We start from the raw sequence: 17,314 nt of genomic DNA on the forward strand, positions 1-17,314 counted from the left end.
CAGCACCCATATTGATGATCTGTACCGAGAGGGCTGATGTATGGGAGAGGGAGCTCCGGCCAGCTGCCTTGGGTGGCAGCACCCCCACCCCCTTCCTGACGGCTCAGCCCTGCCAATCAATACATTGATAGCCCTGGGAGCTTAATGGCCAGGCTGGGGGCGGGGAAGAGCCCTGTGCAGCATCCTGCCGGGCTGGGCTGGGTGTGGGGAGTGTAACAGGAGAGGGGGGAGAAGCCTGGGGCTGAGCAGTGGGTGGGGGCATCGAGCTGAGCCAAGCGCAGATTCAGGGGTGGGCCTGGCCTTCCTCCTCTTCTTTCTGTCTGGGGGTGCCAGCTGGGGGGAGTTTGGGGGCTCTAGAGCCAGTGATGGGCTCAGATCTTGGCTCTGTCACTCTCTGTATGGCTCGGGCAAGTCCCTTGGCCTGTCTGTCTCCCTTTGTCCTGGGAATGGCAGTCATCAGACCTGCCCCGGTCATGCAAGGAGGAAGGAGACGGTGCCTGGAAAACGCTTAGCTTGGGCCTGGCACTGAGCAGGCGCCCACTGAGCGAGAGCCAGCGTCAGTCTCGCTCTCCACGATGGTAATAATCCACGGAGCCCTGGGGCTGGCAGTGACGCCGGCGCCCGCTCCAGGCCGCTTGCTCTCGAGGAAGAGTTTGGGGAGCTGCATTTTGGGGTGGAGAGTGGGGCTGACTCTATCGGGGGCCACTCCTGGAGTCTGGGGTGCAGGTCTCAGGTTCGAATCTAGAATTTGGAGAAGGCTTGGGCACGGCTGGCACATGCTGCTGCCACTGGAGGAGGCGGGCGGTGGCGGGAGGCGGCCGGAAGTCTGTGGGCTGCCCCTCCTGGGACCAGCGAGACCCTCCCTTTCTGGGCCGGCTGCCTGGAGACAGGGGCACGGCTGGCTGGTACGCGGCCTCAAGGATGGGGACCTGGGCAGGAGGGGCAGTGTGACCCCATCCTGCTTCCTTGGGTGGGGGAGTGAGCCCAAGGCCTTCGGCCAGGCCCTGCCCCAGCGGCGGCTTGTGGCCAGAACCAACTGCCGTCCTGCTCAGGAGGGAGGGCTGGGTGAGGGGAGAAGGAGATGGAAGCCGGCAAGGGGCGCGAGTGGTGAGAGCTGGTTTCTAGAACAGACAGAGGGGGAGCTGGATTTGGATCTAGATTTACTTTTTCACCAGTTCTGACTTTGGACAAGGCCTCAGTTACCTCATCTGTAAAATGGGGATAATAATCATACCAAGTCCCAGGGCCTCTCTGGGGGATGATGGAGGGTCATTAACTTGGTTCTTAACACAGAGGAGGCAGGCCGTTTAGAAAACCAAACCAAAGAAGGAAAAAGGTTGTGGCTGTTGCTATTAGTATACTTTTCCCCCCTGCGATACATACTGTGAACAGTTCCTGTTCTGCGAGTGAGAAAGCCGAGGGCTGCCGCGCTCAAAGCACCTGAGGTCAGTGCTGGCTGTGGGGTCGCTGGGGCGTGTGGCGTGTGCGCGTTGTGTGTGCGGGACGGTGGTGTGGGGTGCGGCCGAGTCCGTGGGAGGTGGGTCTGTGGCCCGGGAAGAAACAGGAAGCCCCGGACGTGCCTTCAGAGCTGTGAGCCGGTGGGTGATGCCGTAATCTTCCGGGGAGCTATGGCGGCTGTTGCCCTGGTGGGAGGGGGGACCTGGGTTGATGTCTGGGAGCTGCACTGGGCTGGGGGCTCACCAGCCTCTTTTTATCCCATAGAAGCCCCCCCCCCCGCCAGGAGCCTCAGGGAGGAGGCTTGGGAGGTGGGCAGGGGCTGGATGGCAAAGGTTGTGCCCACCTGGGGACACACCTGTGGGTGGTTCGGGCCGGTGGGGCGGAGCTCGGAGCTGGGAAACAGCCCGCCGGTGCGTTAGGGAGCTGGGCTGCCGAGGGGGAGGCTGTGGTGGAGGGGGTAGCCCAGTTGCCCCTGGGCAGCCCTGGGGCAGGGAGTCAGTAGCTAAAGGCCCTGATGACTGTACACCTGGAGGGGTGTCCCGGCAGAGAGCAGCGCTGGCGGTTCGAGGAAGGTAGGAAGGCCGGGGAGACAGGCCGCCAGAGGCAGCGAGGGCCGGTGACCTGCCCCCCAGCTGGCGGGAAAGGCGGAGGGAGGTTGTTCCTGAGTCGGCTGCTTTGTGTGAGCCCCGCGGGCGGGCCTGGGAGCTCTGTGGCTGGAGAGCTGCCGCCGAGGTCCGATCTGTGCAGTGGGCCCTCCTGGCGCCCACCGCCGTGGGTGGCTGCGGGGATCAGGGGAGGTACCAGGTCTAACGGTTTCTGAGCAGAGTGCCTGCAACAGAGGGAAGCTGGCAGCTGACGGCTTTCAGCCCCCTGTGGCCCCTGCGTGGGCCCCCTGCTTGTCTGGGTGGGGAGCGGCGGCTGATCGCGGAGGTTGATCTGGCCGCCAGGTTGCCCTTGTCCCAGCCACAGTCGTTGAGCATATATTTGCGGGGTGCCTCCTGGGGGCAGAGCCAGAGGTCCAGGATGAACCAGACCAGCTGGGCGCTGGGGACAATAAGCCATTACAGTCCCGTCCGGAGGCCTCAACCCGGCCTGGGGAGGGCAGGGCCGGAAAGGCTTTCGCAGAGGCACCTGAGGGCAGGTGGCAGGTGTGCAGAGGGGGCAGGGTGCCCTGGGCAGAGGACGCGGCCCCCCAAAGGCCGGGAGCCCCCAGAGGTCTTCCCCAGAAGCCCAGGGGCCTCCTGCCCTTTCAGGAGGACAGACTGTTTCCGTGTCAGAGGCCACCCCCGCTGCCTCCTGAGGGATTGATGGGGCCACAGAGTGGGGCTTGAATGGTGGAAGCTGGGCAAGATGGATTATCCCTCCCACATCCTGGGGAAGGGCCACCGGATAGCGCCTGCTGACCCCGGGTCACCGCCCGTCTCCGTCCAGCGCGCCGGGGAGAAAATCGGTAACGGGAGGCTGGCTCTGGCAGGGCAGCTCCCCTCAGGGCCCGGGATGAGGAGATTGGTTTGACCTCTGGTCGATAAGGTCTCCTGTGAGCAGGAGGAGACGTGGAGGACAGGGAGGGAGGCCGGAGGCCTGCCCCTGGGGGAGGGGACAGGGCCAGCCACCTCGGGAAGGTTGAGGGCCATGGGTGGGAGGTCTTCAGGACACATGCCCACCGGGGGTGGGCCTCCCTCCCTGAGCATCAGCATGTGACACGATTGGGTCCTGGCCGGGAACGGTGACGGGGAGCGGGGAGAAGAGGGAGGCCGGGGGAGCCGGCTAGGGGGGCTGGTGGAGTGAAGGCTGTGCGTGCTCGGTGGGCCAGCGGCCAGGCGCCACGTCACCAGGCTGTGTGAGGCCGAGCAACCGACTTACCTTTTCCGAGCCTCAGTTTCTCCATCTGTTACATGGACATGTTAAGCATTCCGACGCCACAGGGTTGTCCAGACGACCCAAGGCCGCAGTATCTTTGCCAGTTGTACCTGTGCCTCCGAAGGGCCTGTCTTAGGGACAGGGCCTGTGACCTGCTTGGGCCCAAGGGGCTTCTGTGTGCGGGCTTCCCGGAGAGCCGGTTCCAGGGCTGCCTGGCCTTCTCTCAGTAGCTTACTCTGCACCCGGCACTGAGCTGGGACTTCATACGTTTAAAGCCAGCACCCTGTTTCAGAGGCCCGCGAGGAACCAGGCCCAGTGAGGTTAGTACTCGCCTAGGGTCCCTTAGCTAGGGAGCGCCACGCCCTGGGTTTTGAACCTTGGTCCTGCTCCTGATGGCCCTGGTCGGGCGGGGGCGGGGGTGAGGGGGTTGGGCAGCAAGACGGGCTGAAAGCTGGGCTTTGGAGCCACGAGGTCTCGGCTGCCATTGCCTGCTCTGTGACCTTGTCAGTTCAGCTTTGGAGCCTCAGTTTCCTCATCTGCAATGTGGGTTAACTCTTCCAACCTGAGGATGGAAGTGAAGGTAAAATGGTGTGGCCCAGCGGAAGTGCCTGGGGGTCCCGGCTGGGGTGGAGGAGGATGTGCAGGTCAGCTGGGGGACAGAGGCCCCGGGCTGGGCGTGGGGTGTAGCCAGGAGGGAAACGCGGTCCCTGATCTTGGCCGCTCCCAGCTGAGGGCTGGGGCAGCTGCAGCCCGGGTCCCAGGAGCTCTGCTGTGGGCCGAGTGGGCTGAGGTCCTCCTGTGTGCCTCAACGGAATAAACTGGAACTTTAAGAATTGTTCAGCTTTCTGGTGAAGATGAATTAGGACAGGCATGTAATTAGCAGGCCACAGAGAAACCCAATCCAATGTTAAATGGAATGACAGGACTCTAGACCTTTTCAGTGTTCATTTGTTCATTTCTTTTTTCATTCATTCAACAAATGTTTGCGTTTCTGCGGTGCTCTACATGCTGAGGATACAGCAGCGAACGACAAAGAGAGCATTTCAGCTTTCCCGGTGCTGCCAGTCTGGTCGGGGAGGACAGACGAAAACCAGACAAAGAGATGTTATGGCAGGTTGATAAATGTTAGAAAGAAAAACAAAGCGCGGTTGAGAGATGGATAGTGACAGAGTGGGGCCTGGCCTCGGAAAAGCAGTCAGGATGTGACACTGGAGCGGAGACCCAAAGGAAGTAGGGAGGCCGGAATGTGAAAACCTGGGGAAAGCATGGCCGCAGTGGGAGGAGCCAGTGCAAAGGCCCTGGGGCAGGCGTGCACTCTGTGTTTGACATGCTCCGAGGTGTGGCGTGGCAGCCCGTGGCACTGGTGGAGAGGGAGTGATAGGAGATGAAAGCAGTCGGGGTGGGGACTTCATCTAAATGTGACGGGAAGCCACGGAGAGTGTCGGGGGAGGATCCCACGAGGGAGGATCCCATGAGGGTTCGCTGGAGGGCAGACAACCAGGGGGCAAGGGTGGGAACAGGAGCCGGGGAGGATGTGGGAGCAAGTTGTGCAGGCGAGAGGCCGTGCTGGCGAAGGGAGACCGGAGAGTACGTGTTGGCGTTGCCAGAGGCAGCTTCGCGGAGGATGTGGTCAGACGTGCACGAAAGCTCCAGGGATGCAGGGCGTTCTGATGGCCGTGCAGAGCGAAGGCTTCTCCGGCCGAAGACGGGATGTGGGCACATGCGCGGTGGTCTGGGCGAGCAGGGGGACCCTCAGGGCATGGGCGGGGCTCATGAGCACCAGGCTCTGGGAGAAGGGACGTGAGCTCTGGCCCGTTCTTTCCGGGATGAGACTTGTCAGGCCTCTCTCCTCCCCGCCAAGGACCCAAACAGCAGTCCTGTGCTCCCCGTCCCTCTCCCCGCTCCATCTCCTCACAGCCCCCTGGGATGCGGCCCGAGCAGGGGCTCTGGAATCTGGGACCAAGCACATTGTGTGCCCAGGGTCGAAAGAGAAACCTCCGCTCCACACGTTTTGCTCTGGTGGGAGGCTGTGGTGGACAGATAGCGAGCTTTGCTTCAAACAGGCCGCGGCCTGATTCTTATCTCCGCCCGCTTCCTGGCCTGGCCCCCCCGGGGCAGCTTGCCTCACCTCGCTGCCTCATCTGGGAAATGGGGGTGGCCGCGGGGCCTGGCCCAGAGCTGGTGTAGGAGAGGCCCTGGCGTGCAGGGGACCCCGGCCTTCCAAGGGTCTCACCGCCGCCCCTTTCCCTGCGCAGGTGCTGGCGGCCGAGGAGAACGTGGACTTCCGGATCCACGTGGAGAACCAGACGCGGGCTCGGGACGATGTGAGCCGTAAGCAGCTGCGGCTGTACCAGCTCTACAGCCGGACCAGCGGGAAGCACATCCAGGTCCTGGGCCGCAGGATCAGCGCCCGTGGCGAGGACGGGGACAAGTATGGTAGGTGCCCACCCCCTCCGGCCCCGGCGGGCACCCGCTCTCCCAGCTCAGAGACCTCGGGTTCAGATCCCAGCTCTGCCCGGACTTGGCTGTGTGATCTTGCACCCGACACGGAGCCTTGCGGGGCCTCAGTCCTCACCTGTGAAGTGGGGACACAGCGGTGCGTCCCTGAGAGCCTCGTGGGGAGAGCTAACGGAAGGGGTGAATAAAAAGCGCCTCGGCTGGTGAAGCCCCAGCAGTGGCTTGCTTGGGGATGGCCTAGGGCCGGGGCGGTTCCCCACAGCATGGCTTCGCCAGCCCTGGGTTCTGAGGCTCAGAGCGGGGAGAGCCTCTGGGAAACACTTTTTGGATGCCTGTGGTGGTGAGAAACAGCCGGTGTGTGTGTGTGTGTGTGTGTGTGTGTGTGTGTATGTATGTGTGTGTGTGTGTGTGTGCGCGCGCTCGCGCGCTTGAGCTTGCGTACCTGGGAGACACGGGGACAGTACTTTGGGCCACCGTCCTCTTAACTTGGCCTTGACCCTGGAATTCGTTGTTTGGGAACCATCACCTGCCTTTGCAGAGGGGTTGGGAGGAGTAAGACACACTGACTTCCTTCTCTGCCCAAGCCCCCAGCCCACAGAGACCCTCAGCAGTGAGTGACACGGACAGGATCCAACTTCCCAGAGCTTAGAGGGGATTTGGGGATAGATGCTGAGCAAATACCCCACCATGCCCCACCGTTCCTGCCTTCTCAGGCCAGGTTCTGGGAGCTGTTAGGCTGGGAAGTGGGGGCTGGGGCTGGGGCTGGGGTAGCTGAGGCTAGGGGCTGGGGCTGGGGCTGGGGCTGGGGTTGGGCCTGGGGCTGGGGCTGGGGTTGGGGCTGGGGCTGGGGCTGGGTTGGGGCTAGGGCTGGGGCTGGGGCTGGGGCTGGGGCTGGGGCTGGGGCTGGGGTTGGGGTTGGGGTTGGGGTTGGGGCTGGGGCTGGGGCTGGGGCTGGGGCTGGGGCTGGGGCTGGGGCTGGGGTTGGGGTGGGGTTGGGGCTGGGGCTGGGGTGGGGTTGGGGTTGGGGTTGGGGTTGGGGCTGGGGTTGGGGCTGGGGTTGGGGTTGGGGCTGGGGTTGGGGTTGGGGCTGGGGCTGGGGTTGGGGCTGGGGCTGGGGTTGGGGCTGGGGCTGAGGCTACGGGTTGGGGCTGGGGCTGGGGTTGGGGCTGGGGTTGGGGTTGGAGCTGGGGCTGAGGCTACGGGTTGGGGCTGGGGTTGGGGTTGGGGTTGGGGTTGGGGTTGGGGCTGGGGCTGGGGTTGGAGCTGGGGCTGAGGCTACGGGTTGGGGCTGGGGCTGGGGTTGGGGCTGGGGTTGGGGCTGGGACAGGGCTAGCTGAGGCTACGGGTTGGGGCTGGGGTTGGGACTAGGGCTGGGGTTGGGGCTGGGGTTGGGGTTGGGGTTGGGGCTGGGACTGGGACTGGGGCTGGGGCTGGGGCTGGGGCTGGGGCTGGGGCCGGGGCCGGGTCTCCTGTGTGTGCTGGGGGCCTGCCAGCCCGGCTTTTTTCTGGGATGATGCCCCGCCGGCCCCTGCCCATTGCAGTCAAGACGTGACAACAAGACAAATACTTTCTTGGACCTTTTATCTTGGACACCATTTATTTTCCCGCAGCCCCAGGGCAGGACTGACCTCGTGGTAGGGCCCTAGTGTGGCAGCTGCACCGCCACTGGGGGCTGGGCAGGCCGGGCGGGCAGGGCTGGGCCACCCTGGCTGGGCTTCTCCAGGCCAGCTGCCTCCCTCCCTCTCCCTGCCCATCACTCTTTCCTGCCTCCCTTCCCCTTCCTCCCGCTGTCCCTCCTTCCTGTCTCGGCCTGGCCGCTTCTGCTCTCATCCAGGTGTCTCTCTTTCTGGGCCCTTCTCCCTCCCTCCTGCTCGTCACCCCTCCCCCTCTTTGTGCCTGGTCCTCTCTGCCTGCCCCCTCCCCACCATCTCTGCCCTTTCTGCCTCCTTCCCTGGACCACAGCTCTCGCCCCTGGTCCCCACCTCTCCCCGGCCCGCTGCTGCCGCCTCTGCGGGGCCTCCGTCCCTCCGTGCCCCCCTCCTGGACGTCTGGCTGTGCTGGGCAGACCCAGGTGGCGCTTTTCCCTGGGAGCTGCTGTCCAGTTGCTGCCAGGGAAGGGGCAGCTGGCTGGCCCGGGCGGGAGGGAGGTGCCCTCCTGGGGAGTCCCCCCAGCTCTGGCTGGCCCCTCCAGGCTGGGAGAGTACAGGGGGACAGACTTTGGTCTGAACCATCTGTCCACGCCCTGAGACAGGAGGCGCCTGGGCAAATAGCGGGCCCTTCACTCCAGAAGCCACTTGCCCTCACGTTTCCTCTTGCCCCCGGGGGAATCTCACCTGCTGTGTGACCCCAGGCAAGCCCTCTGCCTTCTCTGGGCCTCCGCTCCCCTTCTGGACACGGCCAGGGTGGCTAGGGCAGTAACCCGCGTGGGAACCGCTGAGGGCTCTCGCTCAGCGTGGCGTGGGCTCAGTGGGTCTGGTGGGGCCCGGGCTCTGTTCCCCCACCAGGCCCAGGCGGTTCTGATCCTGCACTTGGAGGCCCCGGGGCCCAGCCCATATTGGCTGCTTCTCCGGCTCCATGACGTCCAGCTTTAATAATTCCCTCTCCGGGAATATGTGTTTCACCCCCCCCCCCCCCCCCAGCACCCAGGGCAGCACGGGCACTGAGGCTGCTCCATTAGAAACGCAGACGAGGGGACGGGACCCCATCTGTGATCCCCAGGAGAGGAAGTGGGACAATGGAGCCAATTGAGGCTTCCAATCTAGATAATCAATACAAATATTATCGGGAGGGTGATTTATGGGGCCAAGCCACGCCAGGAGAAGGGAGCTGCGTTGGGGGCCGGCCCTACCTGTGGGGGAGGGGTAGCCGGCAGCCCCTGGCCAGGGGACCCCGGGTGGTCCAAGAAGTTGCTCCCTCCATCTCAGGGCTCGGCCCGGTGGAGCGGGAGATGCCGTCGGAGGCGCGCGTTCACACCGGGTTAGGGCGCAGCCTGGGAGTCTCAGTGACCATCGGGCAGGGCCAGGACCCTATGCATGCCTGGAGCCTGGAATCCCCACGGACACTCAGGACCTCAGAGGCCATGCTGGACTCCGTGGGCAGGCACGGGCTGCAGGCGCTCTCGGCCTGCTTCAGGGCAGTGAGCAGCCTGGTGACGCCTGTGGGGAGGCGGCGGGGCACCCGCACCATGCCCGTTCTGCAAGAGGGTCTCCCGTGGCCCCTGGCTCCGTGGGCTTCCCTTCCAGGGGCCTGGCTCGTGGGGTCCCCTATCCCGTACTCACTCCCCTGACCAGATCTGGCCATTTCTGCCCCTCTCGCTGGGGTTTGAGCCTTGGGTGCTCCTGAGGGCTCCCCACCTTCCAGGATCAGCTTGAAGGTCACCCTCGGGGGACCCCTCCTCCCTCGAGGGCATTTGGAAGTGGAGCTGGGCGGGAGGGGCCCTGACCTTTGGCTCTGTGGGCTTCTCTGCCCCTAGACCTCCCTCTGCCCGAAGAAAGTGAGGTCCCGGCGAGGACCTTCGCTGCCCACCTTTGTGTCCACGCACTCATTCCCCAGGAAGGGGACTGGTGTCGGGGAGCAGGGAGGGGTGGGTAGACAGGCGGAGACCCAGACTTCTGGGTTAGTCAGCCTGGGTTTGAGTCCTGCCTGGGTTTGAACTCCATCACTGTGTGACCTTGGGACTCAGTTTTCGGACCTGTGAAATGGGTCTGGCTTGCGTGGCTCCGCAGGAAGATGTGCGGGGAGGGCCCGGGCTTTTGCTGAGCTGGTGGTGAGAGTGGCAGGGGATGCGCCAGTCCCCGTCACCCTCATTCCGGCCCCTGCGGGAGGGCAGGCTGAGCAAGGAGCCGGGCCCCACGGGCTGGCTGGTGTGGCTGAGGCCGCAGAGACCCCACTCTGAGCCCGACACCCAGGGCTCCTCCAAATGCAAGGCGGCCGCTGCTCCCAGGGGCTCTCCTCTCACTTCGAACGCATCCAGGTCAGGGCAGCCTGGCTGGTGGCGGCTCTCCACCCCGTCCGCGCGCTCTCTGCTCCATCCTGCGGCTCCCGGGCGTGCTGTGCCTGTTCCCGGCCGGGGGCCTTTGTGCTGGCTGCCCCTCTGCCTGAGAAGGCGCCTCTGCAGACCCCTCGTGGCTTCTGCTCACCTGTCCCCTTGCAGCGCGTGCCTGCCCCTGTCCCCGCTCGTGCGAGCACTTACCGCGGCCGGACGTTCTGTCACGTGTTCAGTTATTCGCTCTCCGCCTCTCCCGTTACAGTGCAGGCTCATTGAGGGCAGGCTTTTGTCGGTTTTGCCCACTGCTGTGTCCCCAGGCTCAGGCCAGCCATAAACAGGTGCCCAGTAAATAAATGCCTGGGCCAGAGCACGGATGGCTCCCGTGTGCTTCTGGGAGTGTGAGGGCAAGGCCCCGCACACAGTAGGTCCTCCCAGCCAGCCAGCTTCTTACTCTGCAGCATACCCGCTTCCCCTCGGGGCTCTCCCAGCTGGGAGGGGCACTCACTCTCAGTCCAACCCGTGCCCTCTGAGCTCGTGTCCCACAGATTCTGCCCCCGGAGGAGCGGCCACCCACACCTCGCTGACTCCACAGCCGAAATGGCCAATTAGAGCCACAGCGAGGACTAAACAGAGCCCCGGATCAATCCTATCGATTCTTCCCCTCCTCCTTCCCGGCGAGCCCACGTGGCCTGGCAGCCACCTCGGGGACTTCGGGAGAAGGAGAGCCGCGGGCACCTTTGAGAAAGGCCATCGCGTGTGATGCTGACACATCTCCGGAAAGGATTCCTTCTCCCCTGCCCCGTCCCTCTCCCTGCCCCTCGGCCCGGCCCCCCTGCGGCGCGGGGGAAGGGAGCTCTGATTCCGCCTTTGTGGCAAGGACAGTTCCTCGCTGCAGGACACACGACCCCTGGAGAGCGGCCAGCAGCTCTGTCAGCATCGGAAGGTAGCGGCCAGCTGCTGCCGGCCGCCCTGCGCCGGGCCGCGTGCCTCTCCGGGCTCCCCCGGGGTGCTCACGGGTCTTGGGGTTTAGGCTGAGGCTTGGCGGGTGGAGGTGGGAAGAAACCCATTCCGGCTCCCTCTCACTGGCTCCTGTTTTCCTGGGTCTCTCTTTGTACGTGTCCCTCTGCTCCTCCCTTCAAACCGAAGTCTTCAAACCAAAGATTCCTGCTAGGGAATCACAATGGAATCAGCCAGCCAATCAGCCAACCAGTCAATGTCACTTCTCGGTTCTGGGCCATCACAGGCCTGCCGCTTGTCTGTCCCCCTCTGCCTGCCTGGGACTCTGTCTGTCTCAGACCCGTTCTGGAGTGAATACTCTGCCGGTGTTCAAATCCTGGCCCTACTGTGTGACTCTGGCAAGTAACTTAACCGCTCAGTGCCTCAGTTTTTTCGTTTGTAAAATGGGCATAACAGTGCACACCCCTTAGGGTTGTGAGGAGCTAGGGAGACATTCCGCAGTCAGACTGCAAGCCCAGGGCCCGGCAGAGGGTAAATGCTTAAATAAGTATTAGCTGCTATTTAAAAAATTACCAGTTACTCCATCCACTTCGGAGAAACGGGGGTGTGTGGAGGTGCGGGGGGAGACAGCATGTGTTTACAGAAAGGGCTTTCTTGCCAGTTCCTTTTTCTCCCACTCTTTTCCCTTTTCTGCTTTCCTCTCTGGATGCTGCGGGCCTGGGAGCGCCTGGCCCCCAGCCACAGGCAGGCGCTGGGCTCCGCTCTGTGCGGAGCCGCGGAGACTGGCTCTGGGTTCCCTTCCAGGGGCCTGGGTCGTGGGGTCCCCTATCCCGTACTCACTCCCCTGACCAGATCTGGCCATTTCTGCCCCTCTCGCTGGGGTTTGAGCCTTGGGTGCTCCTGAGGGCTCCCCACCTTCCAGGATCAGCTTGAAGGTCACCCTCGGGGGACCCCTCCTCCCTCAAGGGCATTTGGAAGTGGAGCTGGGCGGGAGGGGCCCTGACCTTTGGCTCTGTGGGCTTCTCTGCCCCTAGACCTCCCTCTGCCCGAAGAAAGTGAGGTCCCGGCGAAGGCCTTCGCTGCCCACCTTTGTGTCCACGCACTCATTCCCCAGGAAGGGGACTGGTGTCGGGGAGCAGGGAGGGGTGGGTAGACAGGCGGAGACCCAGACTTCTGGGTTAGTCAGCCTGGGTTTGAGTCCTGCCTGGGTTTGAACTCCGTCACTGTGTGACCTTGGGACTCAGTTTTCGAACCTGTAAAATGGGGATGATGATAATAGTCCTAACCTCACGGGATGGTTGTGAGGATGAAGTGAGACAATGCAGGTTAGGTTGTTAGGACAGTGCCCAGCACATCATCAGCGCTAGATGAATGTCAGTCACTGACCCTTCCTGGAGAAGCAGAACGGAACAGGGCCTTGCAGGTCACTTAGTCCTGGCCCAGAGAGGGACAGGGCGTTTCCCTTTGTCACACAGCAAGTCAGAATATGTGATGGTCACCCCGAGGCTGGGGATGGGTGGGTGGGAGCTCAGAGACCAGGGGGGGGGCAGGAGAGACCCCACTGGTGGGGAGCAGAGGGGCCAAGGGCAGTGGCTGTGGAATCGGAGCCTGGGGCCGATCCTCTGCCCTGCTCTGACCCGCCGTGCCTTTGGGCAAGTCCCTCACCTCCCTGAATCTCATGTTCTCCATGTTACTCAGACCTCCCTCACAAGCGAATTGATGCACTTAGTAAACCTGAGTGATGGGTCGTTTACTGGCAGCCAGGGATGGGCTAGCGCTGGAGATCACAGCGGTGAAGACGACAGGTCAGGTCCTGCCCGCGTGGCGCGCACCTTCGGTGAAGAGAGACAGACAGTAAGAAAGGTAGCAAATAAGACAACTGGAGGAGCTCTGAGGACGGTGGAGCCGGGGGTTGGGTGGTGCTGGATGGGGGAGGCTAGTAAGACAGCATGGCCAGGAGGCCTCTCTGAGGAGGTGACATTTGATTTAAGTCACCAGGGGAAGCTCTGGGCAAAGCATTCCCCAGTGAGAGGGCACAGCGAGTGCAAAGGTCCTGGGGCTCTCGTGTGCTGGATGTGTTCGAGAGGAGCGGCAAGGGGGCCGGTTGGCTGGAGGGCTGTGGGTAGGGGCAGGAGGTGGGGTGGTCAGCAGGCACCAGATCACGCACCCGTATGGGTCCCTGAAAAGGGGCTGGGTTTTCAGTGGGTGGGAGATTCCCAAGGAGCCTTTCAGCAAGGGTCCCCCTGGCTGAGGTGGAGAGGGGAGGCTGCGGAGGGGCAGGAGTGGCAGAGGGAGGAGGCTGTTGAATTGTGAAGACTGGAGGGGCTGCCGGGGTGGTGAGGAGGGGAGTGAGATAATGTCATCGCCTCCTCCCGCCTGGCCTGGTACGGGCCTGAGAACAGAACTGAGCCGCGAGGAGGGGGTCTCGTCCAGCTGCATCTTGGGGCTTGGGGCTTGGGGCTTGGATCATGGAGGGAGGGGCGTGGATGCTGAAGACCAGGCAGGCTCTGGGGAAAACCTGGCCTGGGTGGGTGGGGTCTCTCTCTCTCTCTCTCTCCCCCCTCTCTCTCTCTTTCTGAGAACTGCTGCTGCTATTACTCCCCAAAGACTTTACATAATTCTGGCCCGGCTCCCTCCTCATTATGTCATGCGCCCAGTGGAGTCTAGGCCAGTCCATGGCTTGCTGCGGTTGGGGGAGAACAGACTTCTGGCTCCCCTGGCCCGGCGGCCGGCACAGACCCTTCCCACACTGGGGTGGGGGCGGCTAGGCTTTGGGGGGGGCCGGTGGAGGTGCAGTCCAGCCCCAGCCCCAGGCCCTTCGGATGCTCCTGCAAATGCCAGGGCTGCCTGCGGGGGTGGGGGTGGGGGGGGGGCTGGGTTGTGGCTGATGTGTGGGGGAGGGCTGTGCTTGGAGCTAGTCTCCCTGAGCTGGGGTCCTCCCCTGGAGCTCAGGCCCCAGCAGAAGGAGGCAGGCAGACCTGGAGTCAGCCCTCCCTGCTGGGTTACCTCTGCGCTCCTCAGCTCCCTCCACTGCACAATGGGGACAAAAGTACTCGGGCTCGTGGGGATGTGTGACTGCAGATCGGGCAGCAGTGGGAGCCGTCTGTCTCCCCCGTGGGAGCCGCTTAGGGCTGCCTGCGCCCCAGCCCTGTGGCCTCATCTCCTTCTTCGTGCCCCATCCCTGCCCCTGTCCTAGAGCCTGCCCCCGTCTCAGAGAGCCAGGGTAGGGTGGAGCCCCCACCTTGCACAGGAAAGGAAACGGAGGCTCACAGGGAGGGGTGGCGGTCACGCAGCCCCGGATGGCAACACCGGAAAGGGAATCGGACCCCGTAAGTCCCAGCCCACGGCCTTGTCTGACGTGTGGGGTGCCGGCGACCCCCGAGGGTGCTGAGGGAGTTCAGGTCGGAGGCAGGCTGTGGTCCACCGCCACCCTTTTGCACGCACACACACCTGACTTTTCACAACGTGTGTATATTTTTCTCGTGGGAAAACAGTTCTGTTTTGCGGTTATTAGGACACGCGAACAGCAGGTGCCGAGGTTCCCCCACCCCGCCCCGGAGGCCAGGCGCCAGGCCCTGCGCAGCATCCTTCTGTGTCGCCCTCACAGTAACTATTAAGGATCAGAGATGATTCCCCCCATTTTACAGGTGCGGAAACCGAGGCCCAAGGTCATACAACTGGGCTAGGGCCGTGGTCGGCAAACTGCGGCTCGCGAGCCACATGCGGCTCTTTGGCCCCTTGAGTGTGGCTCTTCCACAAAATACCACGGCCTGGGCGAGTCTATTTTGAAGAAGTGGTGTTAGAAGAAGTTTAAGTTAAAAATATTTGGCTCTCAGAAGAAATGTCAATCGTTGTACTGTTGATATTTGGCTCTGTGGACTCATGAGTTTGCCGACCACTGGGCCAGGGATTTAGACTCAGGTCTGTGCTCTCCAAAGCGCTCACCTTCCGGGACACACGCTGCCTCCTTCCGAAGCTCCTGGGATTGCAGACCGTCCTGACCCCTCGGCCCATCCGCAGGGGCTCTGAGCTGTGAGGGAGGCAGAGAGCGCGCCCAGGGCTGCTGGCGTGCTTGGGCCTGGGTCCCAGGGACCGAGCTTCCCGGGAGAGGTATAGGGCATTGGAATTGGGGAGCAGCGCGGGCCTGTACCCCCTGTCTCTGTGGTGGCGCATGTTCGTGACTCAGTGTTTACTAGGGGTGGGGGAGGGTGGAGAGAAGAATGTGCCCTCCCCCTTGTTTCTAGAATTACTAAATTCTTGTTAGATCTTTAAATTTTATGTAAATTCTTCTTTTTTTTCCCGTGGAAAGGTGGGGTATCATATTTTAATTAGTAGTGGTGTCAAAGGAGGGCTAGATTAATTATTGGAAATCCTGCTTTCCAGATGGTTTTCATTTTCACAGCAGGGCACCAGGGTATATATTTTTAATTTTTTTTAATTAAAATCATACCTCGTGTATTTTAGGGCCACCGAGGTCCGCTCTTTGTGGCTCCAAGGATACTGTATTGAGGGCTATGATTTTTGTTATGGAGAAGCAAGTCCCCTGCCACTGAAATTAAAAATTTTGTGGCTGAGGGAGGGGCAGGTGCTAGGAAGCAAAGGGTCAGAGATGGGAGGGTGAGAATGGGAGGGTCACAGGCAGAGAAGGCAAGGAGGGGGCGGCCGGGGATGCGGGACCGGAGCGGAGAGAGCGCTCAGGGAGTGTGCGACGTCACACCAGACCCTACGGGGAGGAAATGGACGGGCAGAGGGCCAGGGAGGGGTCTGGACACAGCAGGCCTAACAAGGGGCAGGTAGCCTGTGACCTTCAGAGCGTTGGAGGGTCAGTTCTGGAGACCCCCACCCTGAGGAGCATGGGATCAGTTCTGGAGACCCCCACCCTGAGGAGCATGGGATCAGTTCTGGAGACCCCCACCCTGAGGAGCATGGGTAGTTTAGGGTGCGGACTCCTACTCAGGACCGGGGGGCAGAGGCCTCTTCTGGGCTCCTGGGAGGTAGGCGATGGCCTTGGCTGAGGAAAGGGGAGTTCTGCAGAGGGCCTCCCCTCCCCGGGCCTTCCCCACTGCAAGTGGCAAAGGCGCGGAGGCAGGAGGGGACACTAACATGTCTTCCTGATGTTTCCCTGGAGGAAGGAGCCTCTGACGTCCCCCAGGGCAGGGTGTGTGCGTGCGTGTGCAGTGCATGCGCAGTGTGTGCATGAGCGTGTGTGTGCGCCGTGAGAACTCACATGCATTTGTCTGTGCCCTTATCCCAGAGCCCGCTACTTCTGACGTGTGGGGTTATTTGTATGGCTCTCTGCCCAGCTCTGGGGAATGGAGCTGAGGCGCTGGGGAGCTGGGTGATGAGGGGAGAAGACACCCTGGTATTTAGCCACAAGGGGCAGAACTCCCCACTGGCTGGAGCCATCTGGGCCCCAAGTGGAGTCAAGAGAGGCGGGGGGTGGGGAGCAGGTGGGGACGGGTTCCCTCTCCCTGCCTGAAGGGTGCTCTCGGGGGACCTGGCAGAGGCCTCTCCCAGGCCTGGTTCCAGGGATGTGGGGGGTCCAGGACCGGGTCAGGGGTCCTACCGCTGAGTCCTTAGGCCAAGCCTTGGCCCTGGTAAAAAAGCGTGTCTCTTTTCTGCTTCTGCCTTCCGAAGCCCAGCTCCTAGTGGAGACAGATACCTTCGGCAGTCAAGTCCGGATCAAGGGCAAGGAGACGGAGTTCTACCTGTGCATGAACCGGAAAGGCAAGCTGGTGGGGAAGGTGAGTGACGGTCGGGAACTCCGGGCATTGGGGCGGGTCCTCCCGGGGAGCTGGACCAGTGTGCCCAAGGCCATGGTGCCCAGAGGGAAACAGGCCCCGGGGAGGATGGGTGAGACTCCCACCACCACCCTCCTTCGGCCCCTCTTCTCTGCGCCACTCACGCAGTATCCGCGGCCGGCCCTGGTCGCTCCTGGGGGATGGGGAGCTCTGGCTGGCTCGAGAGGGGGGTGAGTCCCCTCTGGAGGGGGCTCTGGGGCTCCCGGCCCGCAGGTACCTGCTGTCTGGGAACAGGACGCGGCGGCTGGCCGAGGGCTGGGCTGCAGCGATGTTTTAACAATCGCCAGGCTCCGGAACCCAGCCGCCGCGTCAGCGCCGGGCCTCACGGTTCTAGCATTTCAGGGAGATTTTATTACTTTGGAACGGGCAAGAGAGCCGCATGTAACAAATTAGGGCAGGGGTGGGGGTGCGGCGGGCTGGACCCACGTGCCAGGCCTCTGAGCCTCCACCGAGGCCGCAGGGTCTCAGGGTCCCCCCTTTCCTCTGGCTGTGCTGGTTGGTGACGCTCACGCACTCGCTGCCTGTGGGTGCGGCTGGGGAGCTGGTACGGGCAGGACCTCTGTGTGGGGTCACCCCTGCGTCCCCTTCTTTCTGCAGGGACCCTCCTTACCCCAGTGCCCAGCTTGGATAATGGGGGGGGGTCTTCTGCTGCAGGTGGAGAGGGGGTGCGGTGGAGAGTGGACCCAGATGCCAAGGAGGATGGCGTCCCCTGCTTGTGGGCAGGGCCCTGGCTGATGATTTACGTTGATTACACCCAGCTGGGGGTTACCCACGTCTTGTAGAAGCCATGCAT

The 17,314-nt window shown here is 62.8% G+C and overlaps 1 protein-coding gene across 2 annotated transcripts in view; it reads left to right on the top strand.

Moving 5' to 3' along the window:
* Positions 1-17,314, top strand: part of FGF18 (fibroblast growth factor 18) — a 32,067-nt gene that overhangs the window by 8,710 nt on the left and 6,043 nt on the right. For both annotated transcript variants that reach the window (XM_054718141.1, XM_054718142.1), the window contains exons 3-4: positions 5,574-5,754; positions 16,358-16,464. In XM_054718141.1, coding sequence (XP_054574116.1) covers positions 5,574-5,754; positions 16,358-16,464 — 288 coding nt within the window. The remainder of the gene's footprint in view (positions 1-5,573; positions 5,755-16,357; positions 16,465-17,314) is intronic.

Source organism: Eptesicus fuscus, chromosome 6 (genome assembly GCF_027574615.1).
Source record: "Eptesicus fuscus isolate TK198812 chromosome 6, DD_ASM_mEF_20220401, whole genome shotgun sequence".
Taxonomy (NCBI): Eukaryota; Metazoa; Chordata; class Mammalia; order Chiroptera; family Vespertilionidae; genus Eptesicus; species Eptesicus fuscus.